The sequence below is a fragment of the Acomys minous genome (assembly GCF_964271855.1).
Source record: "Acomys minous genome assembly, chromosome: 11".
Lineage (NCBI taxonomy): Eukaryota > Metazoa > Chordata > Mammalia > Rodentia > Muridae > Acomys > Acomys minous.
This window is the reverse complement of record NC_140492.1, coordinates 86698273-86722844: the sequence shown is the minus strand read 5'-3', so window position 1 is coordinate 86722844 and position 24572 is coordinate 86698273. Positions and strand designations below refer to the sequence as shown.

Sequence of the window (24572 nt, the reverse complement as noted above, 5' to 3'; positions counted from 1 at the left end):
CCTGTGTGGTAAGCTGAGTGTTAAGGTGGGGAAGTGCCTTCACTCAGCTCCATAGTTTCTCAGAAGAAAGGAAAGAACATTTATAAATATGGTTGCTCTAATTCACATTGCCTCCTGACTTACTATTAATTCTGGGATACTGTATCATTTACTGTAAAATACAATAAGCTGAATGAGGATTTGAAATAGCATTTGTCTATGAGACATTGTTCTTAAGAAATCAAACCTTTTTGAGAATTCCTTTGGAAATTTTACGTTTAGATTTTAGTATTAGAAATATTTTTTACCAGATATTTAGTTAGCGATTTGATATATTTTCCTAAGTAATTATAATGTTTTTACAATTTAGGATCAAGAACAAGTTCTCAATGATACTGTAGATGGGAAGGAAATCTATAACACAATTCGTCGTAAAACAAAGGATGCCTTTTATAAAAATATTGTTAAAAAAGGTTACCTTCTGAAGAAGGGTAAGTAAACTTTTAGGAATAAGGACTACTAATGTAGGATTTCACGGCTCACCGTGATAGTCATAAATATTATATACAAAACATATTATAAGATATCTGTCAGTTTTGTCAAGGATCACTAGTAATGGATACTTGTTTAGAGCTCACAGATGGCATGTTTGAACATTTGGTTTAGTTCAGTTATTAAGTCCACATTTCTAGTCAGAGTTTCAGAACCAGCCTGTATTTTTCCATGCTTGTCATTAAATTTTAACTTAGTTTCAGACTCTCTTGTGATTTCTTAGAGAAATTCTTTGTGGCACTTGGACATCTGGGTACTAAAATTTTACTCTATAGAACTACTTCACTTTTACATTAAGTTATTGAGGGGTGGATTGTGGTAGTGAACCATTCATTACTCTAAAATAAAAATTTTGAAGATTTTACCACAATGAAATTTCTGAAGATAGAGTTAAAACTATTCTAATGAACTCTACCATTCATTAATTCATTAAACAAGCATTAATAACAAAAAGCATTTTTCTATGCAGGTTATAGGCATTTTATAATTTTATATTGATTGATCTAGTCTTTAAACTTAGAATGAAAATAGAAGTATATTTAATTGTTTGTATTTTGAAAATATTATAGTTCCTAAAGAAAGACAACTATTTCTTAACAGGCAAAGGAAAACGTTGGAAAAATTTGTATTTTATCTTAGAGGGCAGTGACGCCCAACTTATTTATTTTGAAAGTGAAAAACGAGCTACAAAACCAAAAGGGCTAATAGATCTCAGTGTGTGTTCTGTCTACGTTGTTCACGATAGTCTCTTTGGCAGGTAAGACACTAGTTTCCTTAAGAACCGTTTTAATAATAATAATGGATGTTTTCAGACCATTTTGAAGCATAACCTATTTTAAGATCATAGAGTCATCTAAAGTTTATTTAAGGGTAATTTTTTTGCTTAGCTGTTGACTATGCTCTGTGTACAATTTGACTTTTAGACACCTTTGGAATGGCATTTCAGTAGTAGGACTAGCTATTGAAGTTTTTCATAAATTCACTTGACCCTGGTATTCCTACTTCTGTCATAGAAGGAATTGTTTAAAACAAAAGAAGGTTGATGATAAGGATGAGAATTCTACCCCCAACACACTCAACAATATGAAAGACTAGGTTGGAGCAACGTGGCAGAGTTACGGCCTTTATCATCTCTGCATATTAATTGGAACAACTATTCATATACAAAAGTATCTTCACTAGAGCTAAGAAACTAGTTAGAAAAGGGCATAAGGTTTGATTTTAAAAACACAAGATAGAATTCACTGAAGGAGACGGGATGGAAATACGTCCCTTCTTTCCCAGCTTGAGTAGTACAGTGTGGGGAGAAGTGTCTCCTGTGGCAACAGAGGATTAGATGTAGGCCTTAGATTTTACCCCAGTTGAGGGCCACCAAATTAAACCATACATTTCTTCTTGGAAATAAGCAATATGGGCATGATTTTATCTGTACACTTGAATTCATATTTAACAATTTTATTTAAAAAGAATGAAGGCTGTAACAAAATCCAGGTGCTTCAGCCTTGATGTGTTATTTTGCTTTTGTAGGAAGAACAGAGATTAGACTCTGACTGTTGAATACCAAAGAACATTAGCTGGCTAAGAAAAAAGGGCTTTGTTAAAAATGCTTATTCTGTAGCAGATACCCTCATTGTGGGAATAACTTGAATTCACCTATTTATTGAATGAAGAGTGAACTTTTAAAAAGAGAATTATAGAACAAAGACGTGCTCTGACAGTTGGAAAGCAATAAATACACATTTAGCATCACTGCACCATCATTTCTTATTTCTACTGCATAGTTACCTGTAGAAATTGGCTGTATGATACTTTAAATGTACCTTAGTTAGAATATTTAATGATACCTAGTCCAAAACCTGATATGAAAAGTTACGTCTATAAAACAAAGCTTAAATCTTGATCTGTGTTCCTGAAATAGGTCAGTTTAGTATTAACTTTTTGTTGTATGCACCTTTACTGAGAAGCGACCAGGAAAATAGGTCAGCAAAATATATTTCCTTTCATGAGAGTAAAGATACCCCTATCACATAACAAGACAAATGGAATGAAGTTGATACGAGTTATGTTATAAAGTACAACTACCGGAGCACAAAAGGGCAAGTTTGTTTAGCAAGCATTGCTCCCTGCTTTGTGTGAGTGCATGGAGCCTAACATACAGACTTGCGGCATTCAAGTAAGTCTAATGTAGAAGAAAGCAGTTGTTTTCTCTGACTGCGACTCAACTAATGTGCATGCTCTGTCTTCTGATGAGAAGACATGTTGGACTAACAATGCTTGCTTGTGTAGATGTTTGCTTGTGTGGTTATGCAGTTTTCCCAAAGCCTTTTCACTTTCTGTTTGTCCCGTCTTATTAAAGTTAAGATTTTTAATAATGGTATATGTTATATGTTATATAGGAAACATTTTAGGAGCTTAAGTTGAAAGTTGTTTCATTGAGAATTATTCTAATGCCTACTCATGGCAGAGTTGTCACACTTCTATTTTTCCATAGAGTGAGTCATTCTTGCATTATATTTGTTTTCTAAATTTAATTTAAAAGGAAAACATTGTGTTTCATGTTAAATTTTTGTTTGGCAGTTGCTTTCTATAAACATAAAAAAGATTTTGAACCCAGAATCTAATTCATGCTGCCCCTATGAACTTGAGTGTTAGCTCATCCCCTTGGGCATAGACAACCTTCCAGTGGCTACACTCCTAAAGAAAAGTGTCTCTCCCTTCCCCAAAAGCCATCAGCTGCCAGTAGCTCCTCAGCTAGGAATGGGGCTTGTGAAGGAAGCCCTCTGCACTCCATACGGACTCTTTAACTGGCTTGTTTTTGTACAGGACTTAAGTAGGTAAGCCCTGTAGCTGCAGGTTACTTGCCAACAGCCAGGCCATGTCAAGTGGGAAGCATTTCACACACCTCCTCCTCATCCTCTGTCTCTCATACTCTTTCTACCTGCTCTTCATGACAGACTCTGAGCCTTGTGGAAGGAACTGATACAGATGCCCTATCTAAGTCTGAGCAAGCACTCGGTTGCTTACTCCCAGCTTCAAACAGTAATGTGTCTGCATTAGCCATGCCATGCTGCATTTAGACGCTTCTCTGTTGGAGTTCTTGAACCATGTTGATCATAGTTGTTGTCCTCCATCATTTCTGCTGACACTTCATTTTTTCTTTTAGATATATCTGTCTAGTTACCACAGTAATGAATGTCATCCTTTTCTGGACGCATTGAAGGTTCTTCCTTCAGCAAAACCAAAGTGTGCCTACTGTTAAAGTTTTTTTTTTCTAATGATTATTTTTTCTTTTTTTTTTTTTTTTTTTTGATTATTTTTTCTTAAGTGAGAGACTTGCTGCCTTTTGTCAGATTTAGGGAAATCTTTGTTAGCATGTTTCTGTAGCACTTCCTTCTGCAACATTCCTCATCTTCTAGGGTCCACATTACACATGCTGGACTATGTCCCGTGTATCTAAATACACAGGTCTGTTTCTGTGCTTTATATCTTCTCTTGCCTCTACATATTACCTTTTGACAGCTCACTCCACTAATCTTTCGATCTTCCATTAAGTTCACTTACTAATTTTATTCAGCACATTTTTCAGTTTAGAAATATTATTTTTTATATACCAAGTTCTCCATCTGTACTTTTTTTTTTTTTAACATTTAGGTTGTATTTACTTAAAAGCTGTATTGCATTGTTTGTCCTCTGCTGTCCTTCCTTTGGTTATGGCTCTTATATCTGCTCATGTTGGGATGAATGATGTGAAAATTTCTTGAGCGACATCACTGCTTCCAGAAAATATTGTTTTTAAACTCTTTTGGGATCTAGCGAAGATCGAGTTCCAAGGCTGAGGAAGTCTGCCTAACTTTGGATTACCCTTCTTAGTGAATATAGTCAGTGTCAGCTGTCCAGCATGAAAGCCTGCTCTTTGAAGGACATGAGGTCTATTTTCCTATCCAATCACTGTAAAAACTTCTAGATTTTTTGGCTAGCCTTTCACTTGCTGCTCTCTGCTTAGCACATCGGCTTCATATCTTTCGGTCTTTACCACACATCTTTTGGAAGACTTGAAAAGAAACAGAATGAGAACGAGAATGTCCGGCCTCCCTCAAAATGAGCTTGTCCTTGGGGTTTGTCAGTGGGGGTTGTTCTGTATATCTTCATTTGTTATTCCTGTACATTTTCCTAGTCTGGATGGTTAGTTATAATCAGATTATATTTAAATCAGAAATTCTCACCTCACTTTTTCCATTATTTTATGATCTTCCCAAAGCACGAACAAAATTGTCTTAAACATGTGCATGATACTGAGATCTGAAAAATTACAGGCTCTTCGTTATTAAACATTTTATTATCAAGTTTAGTTGGAAAGTCAACACCTCTCTAAAACAAATATCTGACAAATGGTTTATAGTGATTCATACTGGAGGAAGACACGAACACACACTATATGTCATTAAACTTCAGAACAAAGGATGTAGGAGAGATGGTGGTATGGATTTAATAGATTTTTAAAAAATCAAATTTGGCTAGGTACGGTGGTGCACATCTCTAATCCTGGCACCCAGGGAGGCAGAGGCAGGCGAATCTCTGTGAGTTCTAGGCCAACCTGGTCTACAAAGTGAGTCCAAGAGAGTCAGGGCTACACCCTGGCTTGAAAAACAAAAAACAACAACAAAAAAACCAACTTTGTAAAAAAATTGAAAATATAGAAATTTGTAGTAAAGAACATTCATATCACTCTGCTTAGAAATAAGCATTTCCAGTACATGTCACAGTTTCTGTGAATCAGTTTTGTGTAATTCTAAAAATTTCTACTTCAAAATTTTTATCACTTTCCTCTTTGTTGTCTGTTTTAGTATTAATTTGTATTGCTATTTAGTTTAAACCTTGAGAGAGACAATTTCAATTCTGTAAAATGTATGCACATGATATTTTAATCTGTCAGAATGAAATACCTACTTCTCTAAACTAACAGTTATGACAGTCTTAAATTATACTACCTTGTGGTTGTAAAAGTTGCTATGAATATTTTAATTTTTAAAAAGTTTCTTAATAACTCTTTTCTTTTCCTTCTCTCCTTTCCTTCCTTCTTTTTTAAAATTTTTCTTGTGTGTGTGTGTGTGTGTTCCAAGGCCAAACTGTTTTCAGATAGTAGTTCAGCACTTCAGTGAAGAACATTACATCTTTTACTTCGCAGGAGAAACACCAGAACAAGCAGAGGTGAGACCACTGTTTCCTAACGTGAGATCTTACTGCTTGCCTAACTTCTCTTTCCCTTGATAATTAGAGTAGAAAACTGCAGTGGAGTGTTACGGAGGCATGTCTGAAATCTGAGTATTTCAACAAATGAGGAACTCCATGTCAAAGTTCTTGTTGTTAATGTTTAGTCTTTTTTTTTAAACACATAGTTGAAGGCTTATTAGGAATGAAAAGCATGATTTTAAATTGACCATTAAATACTCTATGGATTCAGTTGATAGTAATCATTTAAAATCATTTTCCATAAGTTACAGGTGTTCTTAGTATAACCCCAAAGTCAGACAGCCAGTTGAAATATTTTAGAGTATTTAACTGTATTTTGTTCAAATATGGCTGTTTTCTGAGGAGGCTTTATAAGAAATAAATTTGATTAAAAGTGAACGAAAGTGCCTTTGTTGGCAATAGACTATCATCTGCCCGGCCTAGATATGAACCAGATGACTGTAATATTGTGGAACCTAAATAGGCCCCTTGACTTAGAAAGTAATAAAAATATTAGAGTGAGAGAACTATTATTTTGTTTCTTGTTTGATTTTGCTGGGACAGAAAGAAATACAGTATAGTATATTCTGAGACTAGGAATGGCAGTCTAGAGACAGAAATAGTAATTAAATGTAGAGAAAGTAAATTGATAACTGAATAAACTTATGTCTGTGTTTTTGTAATACTATGTCATTTTTTGTTATTTATAGGATTGGATGAAAGGTCTGCAAGCATTTTGCAGCTTACGGAAAAGTAGTCCAGGGAGTTCTAATAAACGTCTTCGTCAGGTGAAACTTCATTGTATCTGATTTATAACAATTTGATCTTCACATCACTTGGCTTTTTTTTTTTCCTAACCCCCAAATCGGGGTTTCTCTGTGTAGCCTTGGCTGTCCTGGACTCGCTTTGTAGACCAGGCTGGCCTTGATCTCACATAGATTCGCCAGCCCCTGCCTCCCAGAGTGCTGGGATTACAGGCCACAGCACCTGTCTGCTTTTTTTTTCTATACATGCTATTTTTTGCTAACATTTCTTAGGAGTAGAAAGGTTAGAGTTTTAGGCATTTTACAGCTTTGTTGTCACTTGCCTGACTTAGTAGCAGACTCTTTTGTCATGGAGAGTTCTTTACACAAGTACTGCCAATCCCAGTTTTACTGTGCCAGGTTTTAAATAAATACAGAGGATTATTTTTTCCACTTAACAAAACAATTCAAAAGCAGAAAGATACTTCTGAAAAGGTACCCATAGCAGTATCCTTTAAAACTTCTGGTTTTCATAGTATAGTTTTTTTGAGACTGACTATATGATTTGTAGGAAATAGCCAATGTTACTAAAACAAAGTTTGTTTAAACTTTTATTTATAGGAAGTTGAGCTAAGCTCCTTTGTCTAGATGTGTACTATGTTATACCATCTTAAATGTTTTTATTGTTAGAGTTAGGGTTTCTGTTCGTAGCCCAGGCTAGGTTCAAGCTTACAGTAATGCACTGGCACCAGTCTCTTGAATGCTAGGATTGCAGTGGGAGCCACATGTCTGACTTAGCTTATGTAGATAATTGGAAGTAAACAAATTTTGATATGGTTAGAATTTTGAAGATATACTGATGAAGCAAAGTGACCTCTATTAATATTTCCAGTAAGTTTTTGAATTTAACATTACTGTGTTATTGGAAGTATATAGTTATTTGCATAATTAAATACTTTTTGCAACATAAAGCATGGCCTTTATCCCATGGACATTTAATTTTTATATAAATATATGTATATATTAAATATATATAAATATAATATAAATAAATATAAATTTAAGTGTTTAATGTATAGAAATTGTTACATATGTTTACCTTGAGCCTTTTTGATGTGTCAGTTAATCTGCTGTGTGTTGATGGATTGTTGTCAGTCCTTAACATGGCATGTAATGTTTTACATTTTATATATGAAAAAGGTGAGGCTCAGAGACTGACTTGTTCGAGGTGACAGAACTGGCACTCAACACCCAATAAATTAGTTTCTCAGAATGAGTGTCTTTTCTGTAGCATCAGAAGGTAGAAACAGTGGCTTAGAAAAACTTGAGGCACTGGGTGGTGGTGGTGGTGCATACCTTTATTCCAGGACTCTGGAGGCAGAAGCAGGTGGATCTCTGAGGCTAGCCTGGTCAACAAAGCGAGTCCAGGACAGCCAAGGTTACACAGAGAAACTCTATCTTGAAAAACCAAAAAGAAAGACAGAAAGACAGACCTCAGCCGTAGGACTCTTGCAGTAGTGAAATTTTCTGGTAAGCATACTGTGATATTTGGAGTTTGGATAGTGATAGTTGATTAGGAAAGCTTTATATATATATATATATAAACAAGCCAATATTTTTTATTTTTGAAGTCTCATATACAGGTTTTGAAATGTTGTATTTGGATTTGTGTTCTCTTTAGGTCAGCAGCCTTGTTTTGCATATTGAAGAAGCCCATAAACTACCAGTAAAACACTTTACTAATCCATATTGTAACATCTACTTGAATAGTGTCCAAGTAGCAAAAACTCACGCAAGGGAGGGGCAAAACCCAGTATGGTCAGAGGAGTTTGTTTTTGAGTAAGTAATATTTTATCATATTCAATCAGTTTTTATAAACATAATTACATTTTCCTTCTGCTCTGTGGTGTGTGTGTGTGTATAAAAGCTGTTTCTGGTCTTTTTAGGTGTCTTAATGATATCTTTGGTTAGATTTGTTCATATTAGCAAAATGCCTTATAGATCACTGTAAAGCAATGACCAAATCTTTTCTGTATTTTCTAGATTTTTCTTTAAATGGTTATATTGGTCTTGGAAGTTTAAGATTACTGGAAAATATATAATTTTCAGTATTTTTATATAACAAATAACATAATCTAGTTTTAAATCTAAGACACTGAATTTTAAAACAGAAATGAGGTAGTTTGATACTAGAACATTTTAAAATTTTTTCTCTTTGCTTCTTTAGTGATCTTCCTCCCGACATCAATAGATTTGAAATCACGCTTAGTAATAAAACAAAGAAAAGCAAAGATCCAGATATCTGTAAGTTGATTATAAAGCTTTCTAAAGAAATAAAAGCATGCTGTGTATATTTTTAGAATATATAATGAACTGTTTGAAAATGGAGGTGAAACACAAGCTGTATAACAGTTCAATTCTAAACATATTGATTGTTAGAGGAAATATGAAGGAGCAAAATGGCTAGAGTGTATGTACTATAAATCCTTACAATGTAAATAACAGATATCTACTTTCCCAAAGGATAGGACAAGGCAATGGTAGTGGTGTTCACTTTTTATCCTATTTACTTTTTTAACTTCCCTAATTTCCTACACGTCACTCAATGGTAGCATACTGGTCTGACACACAGAGGCCTGGGGATTCATCCCTAGCCCTTCAAAGAAAAAACATACACAGGAAACTTATGTGTGTTATTTATTTGTTGTAATATCAACTGCTCTCTTCCTATTCTGTGCAGTACATTTCTTCCCGTCCTATTGGTAGGACAGATGGCAGTGGGATTTACTGATTTCACATCAGGGTGAATTAGGTTAATATGTCTTCTTACAACGCAGGCTTTTAGTATAAACAGTTATCTATACTGACAGATTAAAACCTGTAGCTCTCTGAATGTGTTTCTTGTGTAAATGCTTACATTTTTAAGTATTTCTCCATTACTTACATGATAAAATCCCAGGAATGGCAGAGAAAGCCAGACTGTCTATGTGGATGTAGTCTGTATTGCTCTACCTTTTTTAACCTCCCAAGCTAAGTTTGCTCATTGGAATGGATTTTTAACTCCCCTAGGCTGATTTATGTATCCTTGTGTCAAAAAGTATTATCTACTGTTACAGTACTGAAACTGCACCTTTTTGGTAGCTTAATACATTTCCATGCATGTCAGACACTAGGTCTTAATCATTTCTTAATCCCACATCCCCAACCTGCAACAGAATGTCACCTAGCAGGCCTTCAGTAAATGAAAAAACCAGTTAAGTGTTAGCTTTGCAATATTATTGAAAATTTACTTCATGAATAGCATTTAAAACTAGAGAAAACTGTTAACAAGAAAATATATGACTGTGGTGTTTTTAAAATACAGTTATCATTTATCTTTCCTTCATAGTATTTATGCGTTGCCAGTTGAGCAGGTTACAGAAAGGACATGCCACAGATGAATGGTTTCTGCTAAGCTCCCATATACCACTAAAGGGTATTGAGCCAGGATCCCTGCGTGTCCGAGCACGATATTCTATGGAAAAAATCATGCCAGAAGAAGAGTACAGTGAATTTAAAGAGGTATTATTTACTATTTTTATTATTTTCTATGATTTTTAATAATACTAAACAGAAACATTTACTATTTACTGTTTAACTTAATGGATTTTTACTAATGTCCTATGTTAATAGCACACTATTGACAGAGGTAAAAACCATGCATTATGATTTTGGTCTTATGAGGCTAGAAATATGCATGCTACAAACTCTTATTTTTAACAATTGTATTTAGTAGATATATTTCTTTATAAGATTAATTGAAAGAACATTTCCCATTAGTCTCCCTAAGGATCTATAATGCTATGTATTTTTAGCAGTCTTTTTTTATGTCACTTTTTTTTAGCTTATACTGCAAAAGGAACTTCATGTAGTCTATGCTTTATCACATGTGTGTGGACAAGACAGAACACTACTGGCCAGCATCCTACTGAAGATTTTTCTTCATGAAAAGCTTGAATCATTGTTGTTATGCACACTAAATGACAGAGAGATAAGTATGGAAGGTAATATATGGGTGTGTAATATTTTTAAAAACTAGATTTTATTTATCAAACATGTATTTTTAATATATAAGTATTAGAAGCTATAAGAAAATAATTTCTTTGTTCTGATCACTGACTCAGTATGTGATCAACAGTGGTGTGATATTTACTGTATTACCTCAATTTTCACTTAGCAACTCATGGGTGGAAGTCAGGTGTCAGCCGTGTTTTGCTTCTAGATTCTATAGCAGTTCCAAGGCCACCATACCTATTACTGTGCTTTTCAGAGATTCCTAATATATCTGTTTTCTGTCAGCGCTTTTGATTTGGTGACAATCCTTATCTTCTTTAATCATAAAAATTGCAAAAATACAGATTTGTTAAGGAGTAGATAAAATGATATATTTATTTTTATATGTCATTTTATTTTCCCTTAAAACTTCTCTTAGAACTCAACATTCATATTTTGGCTACTAAATTAATTTACACTGGGATTTTTATGTTATTTAATTTGGAAGTTTCATAGCCACTATTCTGTTGTGGTGAAGAGACACCATGACCAAGGTAACTTTACAAAAGGAACCTCTTAACTGAGGCCTTGCTTAATTTCAGAGATCTGTCTCCATTATTCTGGCGGTAAACATGGAGGCAAACACTTGAGTAGTAGCTGAGAGCTACATCCTCATCTGGAGGTACAGAGAGACCCTGGGCTTAATATATGAGCTTTTGAAACCTTAAGCCCTCACCTGGGGACAACTCTTCCTCCACCAAGGCCAAATTTTCCTAATCCTTCTAATCCTTTCACATGTCGCTGCTGCTACATAAGCATTTGAATATATGAGCCTATGGTTGCCATTCTGACTCATACATTTGTTTTTGGTCCTGAAACCAGGAGAGAGTAAAGTAAGATACGGTTCCTGTTTATCACTAACTGCTCTTCAACACACTATTTTGGGCCTTAACTTTTCCAAATAAACATGACAGTATTCATTTCTTATTTATGATAGTCATGATTTAATTCACTCTGAGGTAAGGGGACAGAATGTTTGTTAACCTCATTAACATTTACGTAAAAAAAATACATTACTGAAGAAAAATAATTTAATTTCTAGCTTAGTTATATTAGTACAGCTCTGTAAATACAACCTAATATCCATTTTTGTGCAGATGAAGCCACTACCTTATTTCGAGCTACAACACTTGCAAGTACCTTGATGGAGCAGTATATGAAAGCCACTGCCACACAATTTGTTCATCATGCTTTGAAAGACTCTATTTTAAAGATAATGGAAAGTAAGCAATCCTGTGAGGTAAGAATTTAGTTTTAATTTTTGCAGCAAATACCACATTCTAATAAACTTTTAACAAATTATTACTTTAGGAAAGTATATTAAATTTGTCAATGCAGTTATGCTCTCTATAATAGATTTATAATACCTTTCCTCTTGCACACACAGAGCTCTTTTGGCATTTCTCCTACTATTATATTAATAATCAAGTGTACCTTACTTTAAGAAAATGTGTATAACATACATTGAATATTTGTCTAGGGAGTTTTGTTGTCCATAATGTTATGATTCTGCATTAGTCCGCCTACCTGGGATGTCACTGCTTACCTGCCACAGGGGTGTGGCCCTGGCCAGGGCTATATAAAATAGATGTTCCTCATGGTCTCTCTCTCTCCACTCGCTCTCTTCTTCTTACTATTCCTGTCTCTGTCTCTCTCTCTGGGGTACCCCTTCCTCTTTTCCTTCCCCACCCCCATGCTCACTTAATAAACCCCATATAACATAATATCTGGTACCTTGTACCTTATTATCTTACTGCCTTATATATTAATTATAAAACATGTTGAGTATCTGCTATTCCAAAAATATCTATTTGCAAATTTACTTTTTTATGTATACAATAAGGTATCTTGAGGATGGAACCCAAATCACAAGTTCTGTGAGGCTTGCATTATAAATTTGCCCATAATGTGAAGTCAGATGTGCCATTTCCCCACCCAAGTCAAACCTCAAGGGCAGTAAAATGAAGTAACTTTTAAAGATGATTAAGGTTTCGGTGTGAGTTTATAAGCAACAGTATCATCATAATAGAATCCCGTTTACATGACTATGTCCCTCCTGGATGCTGTAGAGTAATTATAAGGGAAGATAGTATAAATCTTTAGGTTTGCTTGATACAGTATCGGTAAAATAAGAATGCTTTTTAACCCTTGGAACTGTCAAAATGTTAATTCTGCCATAAGAAAGAGTGATTTATTGATAGAAGTTGAGGAGGTTAATCCCATAATTAGCCTAACAATGAAAGTTGACAATAGTCTTTCAAATTTGTAGATGTATCTGGCAGACCAGAACACTTAGATGGGGAATAGGAAGGGTATACTTAAAAAAAGTTCCCAGAAGGGTTCATGATTATACTTAATATATTTTGGTTATTTTCCTTAGCCATTAAGTAAGTTGAACCTTCCTAAAAGAGCTTTTTTCTCAGATAAATAGAACTGAGTAGCTTAATATTCAGTTGAATAACTGGGAATGAATGTTTAGCAAACCTACTGAATTCACATACATGGAACAGTTGGCAGCTTTAAAAAAATACCTGCTCATTTACCACAATTTATCTGAAATTCAATCTTTACCAAAATACATTTGTGTTGATTTGTTCCTTAGTTAAGTCCATCCAAGTTAGAAAAGAATGAAGATGTGAACACTAATTTAGCACACCTACTGAACATCCTTTCAGAGCTTGTGGAAAAAATATTTATGGCCTCAGAAATACTTCCACCGTAAGTCGACAGATTTTTGTTGTCAAAAAATTAAATAACCTATGCTTTCAAAGTTGTCTTTTAATGAATGCTTTCTATTATCTTGGCATCATTATACTCAGATTTTCAATCCTCATAAAATGGATTATTCAGCCCAGTATGGTGGCCCAAGACTTTAAACCCAGCACTCGGGAAGGCAGAGAGGCAGGCAGATCGCAGTGAGTTTGAGGCCAGCCAAGTCTAAAAAGGGAGTCTAGGACAGCACACGGAGAAGCCCTGTCTGGGGGCGGCGGGGGGGTTATTTTAAAGAAAAATAGTGAAATAACTGTTAAGCCAGAGTAAATCGTAGGCATTGTGGCACATGCCTGTAATCCCAGCATTGGGGTGGCTGAGGCAGGAAGAACATATGTTTAGCCCAGTCTAAGCTACAGAGCAAGATTCTGTCCAGAAAAGAAAACAGAAACATACACTTTACAAATTAAATTGTATTTTCATATGGACCAAGTCTGGCATACACTGTAGTTTAGGCAAAGAATGATGTGGCTCAGATCTGAGGACAGTATCTGTAAATTTCGTCTCTAGTTCTTGCCTAGCATTAGATTTCCAGCAAACAAAGTAGTTGAAAATGTTCACAAGATACAGTATTAGTGTGTGCTTACAAGTTAGTGAGTTAACTCCACTTGTGTAGATGGAAGACTCTAAATAATAGAAGATGTGCTATATTACTTGCTTTTTATTTTCATTAAAGTTGATTGAGCTAAACTTACTGGAGTGTTTCTACACCCATTACTGAATGTGCTTCTCACTGATTTTGACAAATACCTTTTTTAGATGAGAAGGCCAAATGCATTAAAATACGGTATACAATTTGGGTAAATTAAAACCTTAGTTGCTACTAGATTACGATTATGATTTATTTACTTTCTGTATTGAGACTTTTATGTTATTTTGGCAGGACCCTGAGATATATTTATGGGTGTTTACAGAAATCGGTTCAGCGTAAGTGGCCTACAAATAACACCATGAGAACAAGAGTGGTCAGGTAAGTCACTCCGTCATTTGTCATAGCCACTGTGTGCAGCGCAAACTGAATTCTATATGTAGACAGAAATAGAGAAACTGGGTGCTTGGAGAAGTATGGTAATTGAACCATACAGATTTTAATTTGTTTATAACATCTAGGATTCCAGGGTAATCTCCAACCATACCTTATCATTCTGAAGCCCTGACTCTGTCTGGTCATAGTACATTACGAATCACTGTGGCAGCTAATGAAATGTGAGCGCTTATGGACTTCATTATCTGTTGTTTGCTTAAGTTACAAACTGTTAATTCCTAAAACCACCCAATACCTTAATATTGTTTGCAGACTTTGTTAAGTATAGCTCAGCTAGTACAAAGTGACAAGAAATTTACTAGGAATGTGTCAAATACAGAAAACACACAGTACATAAAAATATAAAATACAAATTTTAAAGATACATTTCTGATGTAAATTTTGTTAAGAGGCTTCTACTTCTCTTTCAGTCAGAATTTCTAATACTGGCTTAAGGGCATACATTAGCTCAGTTGATAGAGCACTGAGGGGAGAGCGGGGTCTGACTCTGACACGAACTCTGGTGCCCCATATTTGACCACTTCCTCTTGGTGGGGAGGCCTGGTGGCCCTCAGAGAAAGAATAAGCAGGCTACCAAGATGAGACTTGATAGCCTGTGACCATATAATGGGGGAAGAGGTCTGCCTCAGTCACTTACCAAGGGGAGGGGAATAGGGTGAAAGTGGGAAGAACGGAGGAATGGGAGGATACATGGGATGGGATAACAATTGAGATGTAATCTGAATAAATTAATTAAATAAGAAAACAAAACAACAACAACAAAAAAACCACTAAGGTCCTGGATTTGATTCCTACCACTGAATAGAACAGGTAGACCACAGCTCTTCTCAGTTAGCTAGGCGGGGCATACTTAAGAGCTGTGGGGACGGAGGGAAGGACAAGCACACCGTGTCAGCAGCTGTGTGGGACGGACACTAGACTGTTACACTAATACAGTAGGGAATCCTCTAGCTGGATTAATATGACAGGGTGCTTTAGGGGTTTTTCCTGCCTAAGGTGATTTATCTTCCTAATAAGCTTGTAAATTGTATAGTACCCATGTATTATTCAATTTTTAAAATCGCCATAATTTAAAAATGTTATTGCCGGGCGTGGTGGCGCACGCCTTTAATCCCAGCACTCGGGAGGCAGAGGCAAGCAGATCGCTGTGAGTTGGAGGCCAGCCTGGTCTACAAAGTGAGTCCAGGATGGCCAAGGCTCCACAGAGAAACCCTGTCTCGAAAAACCAAAAAAATAAATAAATAAATAAATAAATAAATAAAAATGTTATTAATAGTTCCAACATTGTCAATTCAGATTTCTAGTTCCCAGATCCCATTAAAGTATCAAAATGTTTTCGGTAAACCTTATGCAAGAGCCTACGCTAAGAAAAAGAAATGTCAAAATTTAAAGTGGCTTTAAAAAAAAAGAAGTAAAAAAATTGATCTTACATGACAACATACAGGGTATCTGTATAAGCTAACATTAACTGTAGTTCTCACAGTAAAACTGTCAGTCATGTCAGCTGTTGTCATGACATGTTAAATTCTGTTCTGAAAATTAACAGCTTTTAAGTAAACTTTAGAATTTGTAGTATCATTGGAAAACTTTTACTGATGTATGTATTTTCATTTGTCAAGCCATCTCCGATAAGGACAATGGTTTCCAAGGTTTATATAAGTTGACAGTAATATTGATACAACCAAACTTAAATTATTCTCCCGGACCTTTCTGTTTAAATAAACTTTGGAACCTTACACAACTAACTACATATCTATTTGAATCTTTATAATCTTTCAGCAAATCTCAGTGTTTTTAATACAAATTACTAATCTATAAACAACTAAAAGACTAAGTGAAAACTTCTTCTAGTTTTCCTAATGACTCTATTTGGCTTCCTTATGTTGAGAGTAAAAGTTATGGTTCTAAGTTTAAATTTTTTATATTTATACTTTAAACATAAATTTGCTTTTTTTTTCTAAAAAAAAAAATGTTTTCCCTTCCAATTAGTGGTTTTGTTTTTCTCCGGCTTATCTGCCCTGCCATCCTGAATCCACGGATGTTTAATATCATCTCAGGTAATTACTTTTTAATACATTTTGAAATGAGAAAAAAATCAGTAGTGTCATAATATTTGATAAAAATACTTGTCTTTCAAATCAAAATTTTTAAAAATTCAAAATACAACTAAAGCACTATACCTTGCCTTCTCTTGTAGTATCGCTAAGATGTTAGATTTTTTTTTTTCTGTTCCTGTGACTTTTTTGAATTTGCATTGTATTTGTTTAAGCACATATGTAGGGAGTCAGTGGAAAACTTTTGGGAGTTGATTGCTCTTTTCACAGTGTGAATGCCCAGGATTGAAATCAGCACGTCAGGCTGGATGGGAAACACTTCTGCCCACTGCTAGGTCTGGCTGGCCTGCGGCCCCGGACACAGTGTCTATAGGCGATCTGGGAGCTTCTTGTGTCCTTAGTCTACATCACGTTGCTGTAAGCGGAACTTTCCTGCAAGATCAAATAAAAAACCTATGTGCAGCTCCATTAGCAGACTTGGAACATTTACAAAGATGCCCCAGGTTCTACCAGTTATTCTAACTTTCGCTTTTTACTCATTACAGAAAAGTCTCTAGATTTGTAAGCTTAAAGTAAAAGTGTTGATGATTATAGCTTTAATGTTATTAACAGAAGGAAATAATCATCTCTATATTAATAATTTGAAGCTCACAGCTGTATTAAGAATTGACCTAGTAATGCATTGTGTAATGACAGACCTTAGGAGGTGACGGCACAAAGAAGGCTCAAGGCCAGGCAGGGCTGTGTTACCAGACCATGTCACTAGACACAGTGGTGCGTAAAAAGCTGAGTCTGAAAGAGTCTACTTGATGTTAAAAGCAATTGGAAGACCTTTTTTTTCTTCTCAGTATTTTAATACTGTATTTCATACTCCTCACTTTTCTGTAATTACTTTTCATTACTTCTAAAGTGACCAAATACATAAATTTATTAAGAGACTGGGGCTGGTAGCTGGGTTCAGTGATTAAGACCAAACACTGCTCTTACAGAGGACCTGAATTCAGTACCCAACACCAATGTCAAGTGGCTCACAACCATCTATAACTCCAGCTCCAAGGGATCAGACATTGTGTTGCTTCTGTGGGTAGCAGCTTTCATTTGCACATACTCACACAGAAATACACATAGTTCTTTAAAAATTAAAAACCGTCTTGAGTTTGTTTTGAGAGCTCTATCCAAATATTGGCCTTAAACTGTCACTTCAACAGTTATTTAATCTTGAATTAGATTTTACAATAGTTAAAACAAGCCGAATTACAATCTTGGTTGGCAGAATGCTGGGAGAGCATTTTGTTGTACTCAACAAAACTCAGGAAAGGGAATAACCCTGAGATCAGAAATTCGAGGCTGTCCTTAGATTGACTTTGAGACTAGCGTGAGACACTAGAGAAATGGAGTGGAGCCTTAACTGTCAGTTTCTGTTTGGTAGCTACAAATACTTTTCATTTACATTCCATTTTCTATGTTCTACAGGCAAGATTTTCATGAACTCAAAAACTGATCTTTAAAGTGAACTATTTGCAACTAGTGGCCTGCAAATAATGTTGGGAGCAGGGAATTGCAAAGATTGCAAAATGCTCTCCTAAGTGGGTTGAAAATAGCTTTGTGAATTGTCCTGAAAGGTTTGTAGAGTGACAGTCTTTTTAGCGATAAAGCAGCTTTTTGAGGTATTCTGAAATATTATCAGCCAGTTGGGAATTAAAGTTTTCTAGTTTCCTTTTCGCAAAACAAGAAGTACTGATAAGTGTGTTCAAATTTCTCCATTTAGCTCAGTTCTTTTGAATTAGCTCACATATTTTCAAGGATTATTCTGAATATATTTTGAATAAAGGTTTGTCAGTATCTAAGAGTAAAGAAACATTAAAAGTGTGAAATGCTTAGAGTTGGTGTCATTGGCTATACTGAATTCTCTCGTAGATTCTCCATCTCCTATTGCTGCAAGAACACTGACATTAGTGGCTAAGTCTGTGCAGAATTTAGCAAATCTAGTGGAATTTGGAGCTAAGGTAAAATATTTTGATACTCAAAATTCATTGGCCACATTTTAAATGATCTTCAAAACAGTGTGCTATGTAAATACAAGTGATATTGACATTGTGGTTGAAATATTATAGTTACCTGCTTTTGTGACTTAGTATGTGACACATTTCTTCCCAAACTCACAAGTATGCACTGCTCTACTATCAACCCCTAGACAGTATGCAGTCTGCTAACATGTTCAGATGCAACACTGCTTTCCTACACTTCCTTTCAGACTTGTTGTAAACTTTGGGCTGTGATTAGTAGTTAAATATTCTTGCCAGACCCAGTACCTTTAAAAAAAAAAAAAGATTTATTTGCTTTTATGTGTATGATGGTTTTGCCTGCTTGCGTATTATGTGCACTGCTATGTACTTGGTGCCCACATACGCCAGAAGAGGGCCCCAGATTCCCTGGACCCATCACATGGGTGCTGGGATCCAAGCCTGGTTGTCCTCTGCAAGAACATCAAGTGCTCTTGATGCTAAGACATGGCTCTAGTCCCATAGATCATTATCTACTAGGTGTGGTACTTTTTAAAGAAACTTGGGGGTTGTCAATTGAACTTTATCCCATTTAAGGTTTACTGTTGAACACTATGCTAACTATAAATTATAGTAGGTTAGTATTTTAATTTAAGTAGCTTACATTTATAGGTTATCTTTTGAATTTACCTGGAACCTCAAGTATAGATTGTTCCATTGCAACTATAGGGAAATTTTGCTTTCACTGTATCTTAATTCCCTATAATATGTTGGATCAATAAATAATTCTAAATGTATAAATACCTCCATTCCTCCATATATCTGTTTATATTAGAATGAAAATTTCACATGAATAAATACTAATTCTTGCTATGCTGACAGTTTTTGCTGTAAAACAGTTATTTGAAGGCATATGAGACGGAGTTTTTAATTTTTTAGGAGCCTTATATGGAAGGTGTCAATCCATTCATCAAAAGCAATAAACACCGCATGATCATGTTTTTAGATGAACTTGGGGTATGTATATAATTTTCAAGTTCTTTGAGAATGAATTTACCCATGTAAGTAATACCCTTTAGATTTTAAATTTAGGACTTCAAAATAAAATATTTTTCTATGCAAAATGTTTTTTCACTTATTCTTGCTTATGTCAAGCATACACAACCATTTTTTTTAGACTTTTCATTCATTATCCCTTAACCTATTCTTGGATTTAGCCCTTTAAGTTGTAGCTAAAGTAAGATTTGAAGCCGTTTATATGAGAACTAAAGTTAGAATTCGATGAAATAGTGTAATTACTATGCCTCATTTGAGCTTTTATACATAAAATTGTGACACGTTATTTCTGTGACCTTTGAACACTGAATTTTAAAGTAAATATATTGATTATGTGGTGTGTTTACACAGAGAAAAAGCCTAAATTAGCATGTATATGTGAGATGAGCCAGGTTTTATGTCATCAGAAGTGCTGGGGTTGTGGTTATATTAAGTATAGTCCAACCAAGTAGATTCATAACAGAACGCATGTCAACCACCACCACCCCATGTTGACAAACGGGTCACAAGGAAGCCCAACATCATAAGCTTCACATTTATAAGAAAATTATGTGTGAACTTCTGCAAAGCCTCTATTATAAGTATTTCTAATAAAACAAATAGAGTTGATCAGTTTTCCCTGTACTTTGTCCTGCAAACTCTGAAGAGAAAGAAGCATTGTGATGTTTTTCATCTCATAATCTTTTGTTCACCAAATTACTTAATAAGTGGTTCAATTAAAATAAATGTATTCAACTTCTTTCTTTACTTTAATAAAACAAAACCTGCTCTTCAGTTTTTAGGAGTGTATAACAAGCACTATGGAACACATCTAAGATTGTTAATTCAACTACATGTTATCAAGGCCTGAAATAATATTGGCATTTAGTGTAATATAGTAATATAAATTTATTATTATATGGCTAAGTTACTTCATGAACCTTAAACAGTGTAATTCCCAGTGATCACACATTTCAGAAATATCTTGAGCACAGTTTATAGAAATTGCAAACAAACTAAGTTTTAGTTTACATCTTAGTGATATTCAGCCTAGGAATTTTAAGTTGTATTAATTCAAATCAGCTATTGATACTGCTCACTTTGCATGTGCTCTAAATTCAAAAAGAAAACAACTTGTCATGATACTGTATGCTTATCAGAGAAGGAGTGTGGAACCTAGCTTCTTTGTGGATAGAGATTCTCTAAAACCTTTGTTTAATAGAAATACTTGAATAAAAATTCTTAGAAAAACTAATGTTTTATACCTAGTTAGGATAACTTTAGAAGAGATTACAAGGATTTTTATTTCTAAATGCAGTTTTATGATTCCCTTAAAGAATGTGCCTGAACTTCCGGACACTACAGAACATTCTAGAACTGACCTGTCTCGTGACTTAGCAGCCTTGCATGAGATTTGTGTAGCTCACTCAGATGAACTAAGAACACTCAGTAATGAGCGTGGTGCACAGCAGGTAGGTTTTTATAAAATGGCAATGTTTGTACTTTCTTAATGGTACTGTAAAAACGGCAAGTGAGATACTGTCAGGAGTGAGGCATGTATTCCTTCAGTTACTCTCATACGAAATGCAGGAGTAAAGTTAGACATTTGAGAAATCTGAAAAATGTCTACAGGTGATACCTTATTATAGTGATTCAAGTTTATGTAGACCATAGCTCATACCTTAAAAAACAAAAAACAGTCCATATTAGAGTCTTGCTGTCTAAACCAACAGATGCATAGGATATATTCCAAAAGGGACTAGAAATGAAAAGGGTTTTTAATTGACCTAGTGCTAGTCCCCCTGGAAGTCATCTTTCCTGAGCTAAGGAAGTTAAATGGGGACAGAAGGAAATCACGTAAGAAAATATAAGTCAAGATACCCACAGCCTAAGTCTGATTAATTTCTCCCACGGTTTTGAAAGCAATAAATGCTACCACTGCATTGCCTTCTTTTCTGGTAGTGATTTTGCAAGTGAAATGAAAACAGTGGTTATGAATTCTCATTAATCTGAGAGTCTACAATCCTCACTTTACTAAATAACTACAATTTAAGTTGGAAAACATACTAGTTTAATGTAGATTTACCAAGGTTTATAATGACAAATTTACTGTGGTAAGATCTTCTCTATCTTGGTTACAACTAAAAACTCTCAGATTAAATAATCAAAACTCAGCTTTATGTCTTGAGTAGACTTCTAGTAACTTAAGAACACCATTGCTTTGATGTAGCTGTTATCAAATCAGATCCTAAAATAGAAATTTAGTCTATTTGCTTAGTCATATTTTCCCCCCTACTGTTTCTCCTGTGTCTAGCATGTACTGAAAAAGCTTCTGGCTATAACAGAACTTCTTCAACAAAAACAAAACCAGTATACAAAAACCAATGATGTCAGGTAGCAGCCTGGTGTTCTGCATGGATTCAGCATGTCCAATGTGGTAATTCACATCACTATGTCTCCTTTGCTCTTGCCAAAAAAAGAAAAATGGAAAAAAAGAGAAAAAGAAAAAGAGAGAAAAGTAGCACACCTTTCCACATTCCAGTGATGTGTGAGCTATGCAAGCAAAAACCCAAGATTCTGCTGGAGAGTGGCAGCCAGCACCATTGCAAGCTATCTGTGCAGAATACACGCACTTTTCCCACATGGAATCGCTACCAAACTCTGAGCCTTGGTGTACAGATCACCCTTAAGAAAAATGCTATGACTGTGTCTTGAACTTTGAAAATATATTTTCAGTATATCCAATTGCCAAAGTTTTGCTGTCACTTGGAAAGGAACTATGAAATCAACTGACAAGGAAACCCATCTTATTGACAACTGAATTTAACTGGATTGCAGACTGTTCTTACTGTAATTTCTTCCTTACAAATATGACCATTTGACTGTTCACTGAATTTATTTGTATTTACAGTTTCCAGAGTTTGACATTATAATAGGAACAATCTTGCTGTATACTTTTAAAAAGATACTGTGCTATTCTTTCTGGAACTGTTGAAAGACAATATATAGAATGAATGAATCTATTGTTCATCAGCTTTATTTTTTAAACATACCACTTATTTTGTTGGAACTGTCATGTCAAAGACTGTATTTAGATCTCATGCTTTTGTTAAAATGTTTACAACAGTAAATAGTTTGAGTTCAATAAATATTATCAGTCATTGTACCAATCAATGCATGTTAGCAATTTGACCATTTTATAGATTACTGATGTTTTTTATGTTTAAACAAACTGCTAGAATACTTTTTGTCAATTCTAAGATGACTTTTTGTTATCACTTTGATTATGCAGACAACCTCATTAGCCACTTAACAACTTATACATTTTTGAACTAGTACTTGTTTTTTTCTTCTGGATATTTAGTTTGTATAGTTTCATCTACTCCTGTGTATGTATTTTTGTTAAGTATTCACAAGGGTTAAGTTAAAATAAACTTGAGGGATAGCTTGCATATCACATTAGCTTACTACTTAATTTTATTATAATTTTCTTCCACTTTGAGGGATAGGTCAAGCTAAATACCGGAGCAAGCCCAGAGTGACTTTTATTTTTTTCACAAAAGATTCCATTTATTCACTCAATGTACAAGTTGTTAAGTAGCTTGTCTTCCTTCCTGTCTTGTGCTGAAGGTAAGATTTAAAAACAATATGTGGCAGAGTATTCTTAGTAATCAAAAGCTTTCTTTTTAAAGAGCCACCAAGGAAAGTATTAATAATGTTTCCTAATAAGAATGTTTTTCTGAAGGCCTAGATCCAAAAAACATTTTAGTGCATCCCTCAGAGATACTGTATTCAGAGAAAGATTTTAAGTAATCAAGGGTTTATTTCCATTTGCTGAGAATCAAACTGAAAGGCCTCAATGTATTATTTAGAAAGGTGTTTGTTTGGTATTGCCATTGATGTTTTTTTCCCACCTTAAACATGGTGCTACATGGCAGCCATAAAGGTAACTTACTGTCCTCACATGGCTTCTGTCAGGTTGACTGTGCTAAGAAAAACTAAAAACAAAAACCAGAAACTCTGCTTCTTGGCTTTGTTGTCAATGCAGTCCCCTTCTGTAACCCACTGCAGTTCCTGTTCTTGATGGCCACACTATGACAGTAACTGGTCTTTTGTCCTTTGTTTGGAAGGTGGAAGGGCTAAAGACGAGAACAGGCAAAGGTCCAAGCCTTACGTCAAGGCATTCTACTTTGTCCGTCAGTGTTCAGCCATAATGGCCTCTGTAACGTGGTTCTCCTTTTTTTACTACAAATTTTAAAAGAAATCTAACTTACCCTAATTTTTCTAGTTTAGTGGCATGCTTGTCTCTTAAATTGGAGTGGGAAACCTGTTACTTACCTTTGTGGGCCTTGTAGTGACTAGGTGATCACTGATGAAATGTAAAATTTACTCTTTTTTAAAGGGGCTGGGTAGGAAATTTTCAGAAGATAAATGTGAGCCTTGCTCTGCTACCCAATTAGTGATCTGAAAGAGAAATAGGAGACACACTGCGAGCATTTACAATTCTGTCTACAGTTTAGCATATTGCTTAACTTAAACTTTACTTGGGCATAAAAGCTTTGGTTTTCAGTCTACTTGTATAAAGCTCTATTTTATCAATTTTATTCTGGAAAAAATTCAAGACATAAAAATTTATCAAAGGCAAACATGCATATACAGACATAATTAAAATGCTACCTACCCTCCTGGGAAGTATATTCTGGAATATGTAAGTTTTGTAGATTAAAATTCGAGACAGTTGTGTTTCTCAGAATTTCTTCAAGCCCATTTTGCAGGGGAAAAAAAAAAGCAAAACAAAACACTGGCCTAGGATACACACATCTATCTGCAATCTGGTTCTAACTTAAAACATTAAAACCGTATTAATAAACAACAAAAACATATTGGCATGTCAAGTACTGTTGTGAATAATCCTACCAGGAGTAGGAATTCCCATCTCCCTGTGCTACCCGGCAAACTAGCACACTGAGGTCAATAAAGTCCTAGAAAACTAGATGCTTACCTGGGTTTTTCTATTAACTCAATTTTAAAGTGTGATTCATCTTCAGATTTCTAGTAATTATAACTATAA

At 34.9% G+C, this 24572-nt stretch overlaps 1 protein-coding gene across 3 annotated transcripts in view; it reads left to right on the top strand.

Annotated features, from left to right (window-relative positions):
* Positions 1-24494, top strand: part of RASA1 (RAS p21 protein activator 1) — a 74395-nt gene extending 49901 nt beyond the window's left edge. For 2 of the 3 annotated variants that reach the window (XM_084802671.1, XM_084802672.1), the window contains exons 10-25: positions 350-470; positions 1132-1288; positions 5652-5739; positions 6471-6548; positions 8185-8342; positions 8731-8807; positions 9892-10064; positions 10387-10546; positions 11693-11835; positions 13198-13313; positions 14248-14334; positions 16399-16466; positions 18381-18469; positions 19406-19483; positions 20839-20973; positions 21816-24494. In XM_084802671.1, coding sequence (XP_084658797.1) covers positions 350-470; positions 1132-1288; positions 5652-5739; positions 6471-6548; positions 8185-8342; positions 8731-8807; positions 9892-10064; positions 10387-10546; positions 11693-11835; positions 13198-13313; positions 14248-14334; positions 16399-16466; positions 18381-18469; positions 19406-19483; positions 20839-20973; positions 21816-21899 — 1812 coding nt within the window. In that variant the 3' untranslated portion in view covers positions 21900-24494. The remainder of the gene's footprint in view (positions 1-349; positions 471-1131; positions 1289-5651; positions 5740-6470; positions 6549-8184; positions 8343-8730; positions 8808-9891; positions 10065-10386; positions 10547-11692; positions 11836-13197; positions 13314-14247; positions 14335-16398; positions 16467-18380; positions 18470-19405; positions 19484-20838; positions 20974-21815) is intronic. The other variant, XM_084802673.1, reaches the window with a different exon arrangement.
* Positions 24495-24572: the final 78 nt, after the last annotated feature.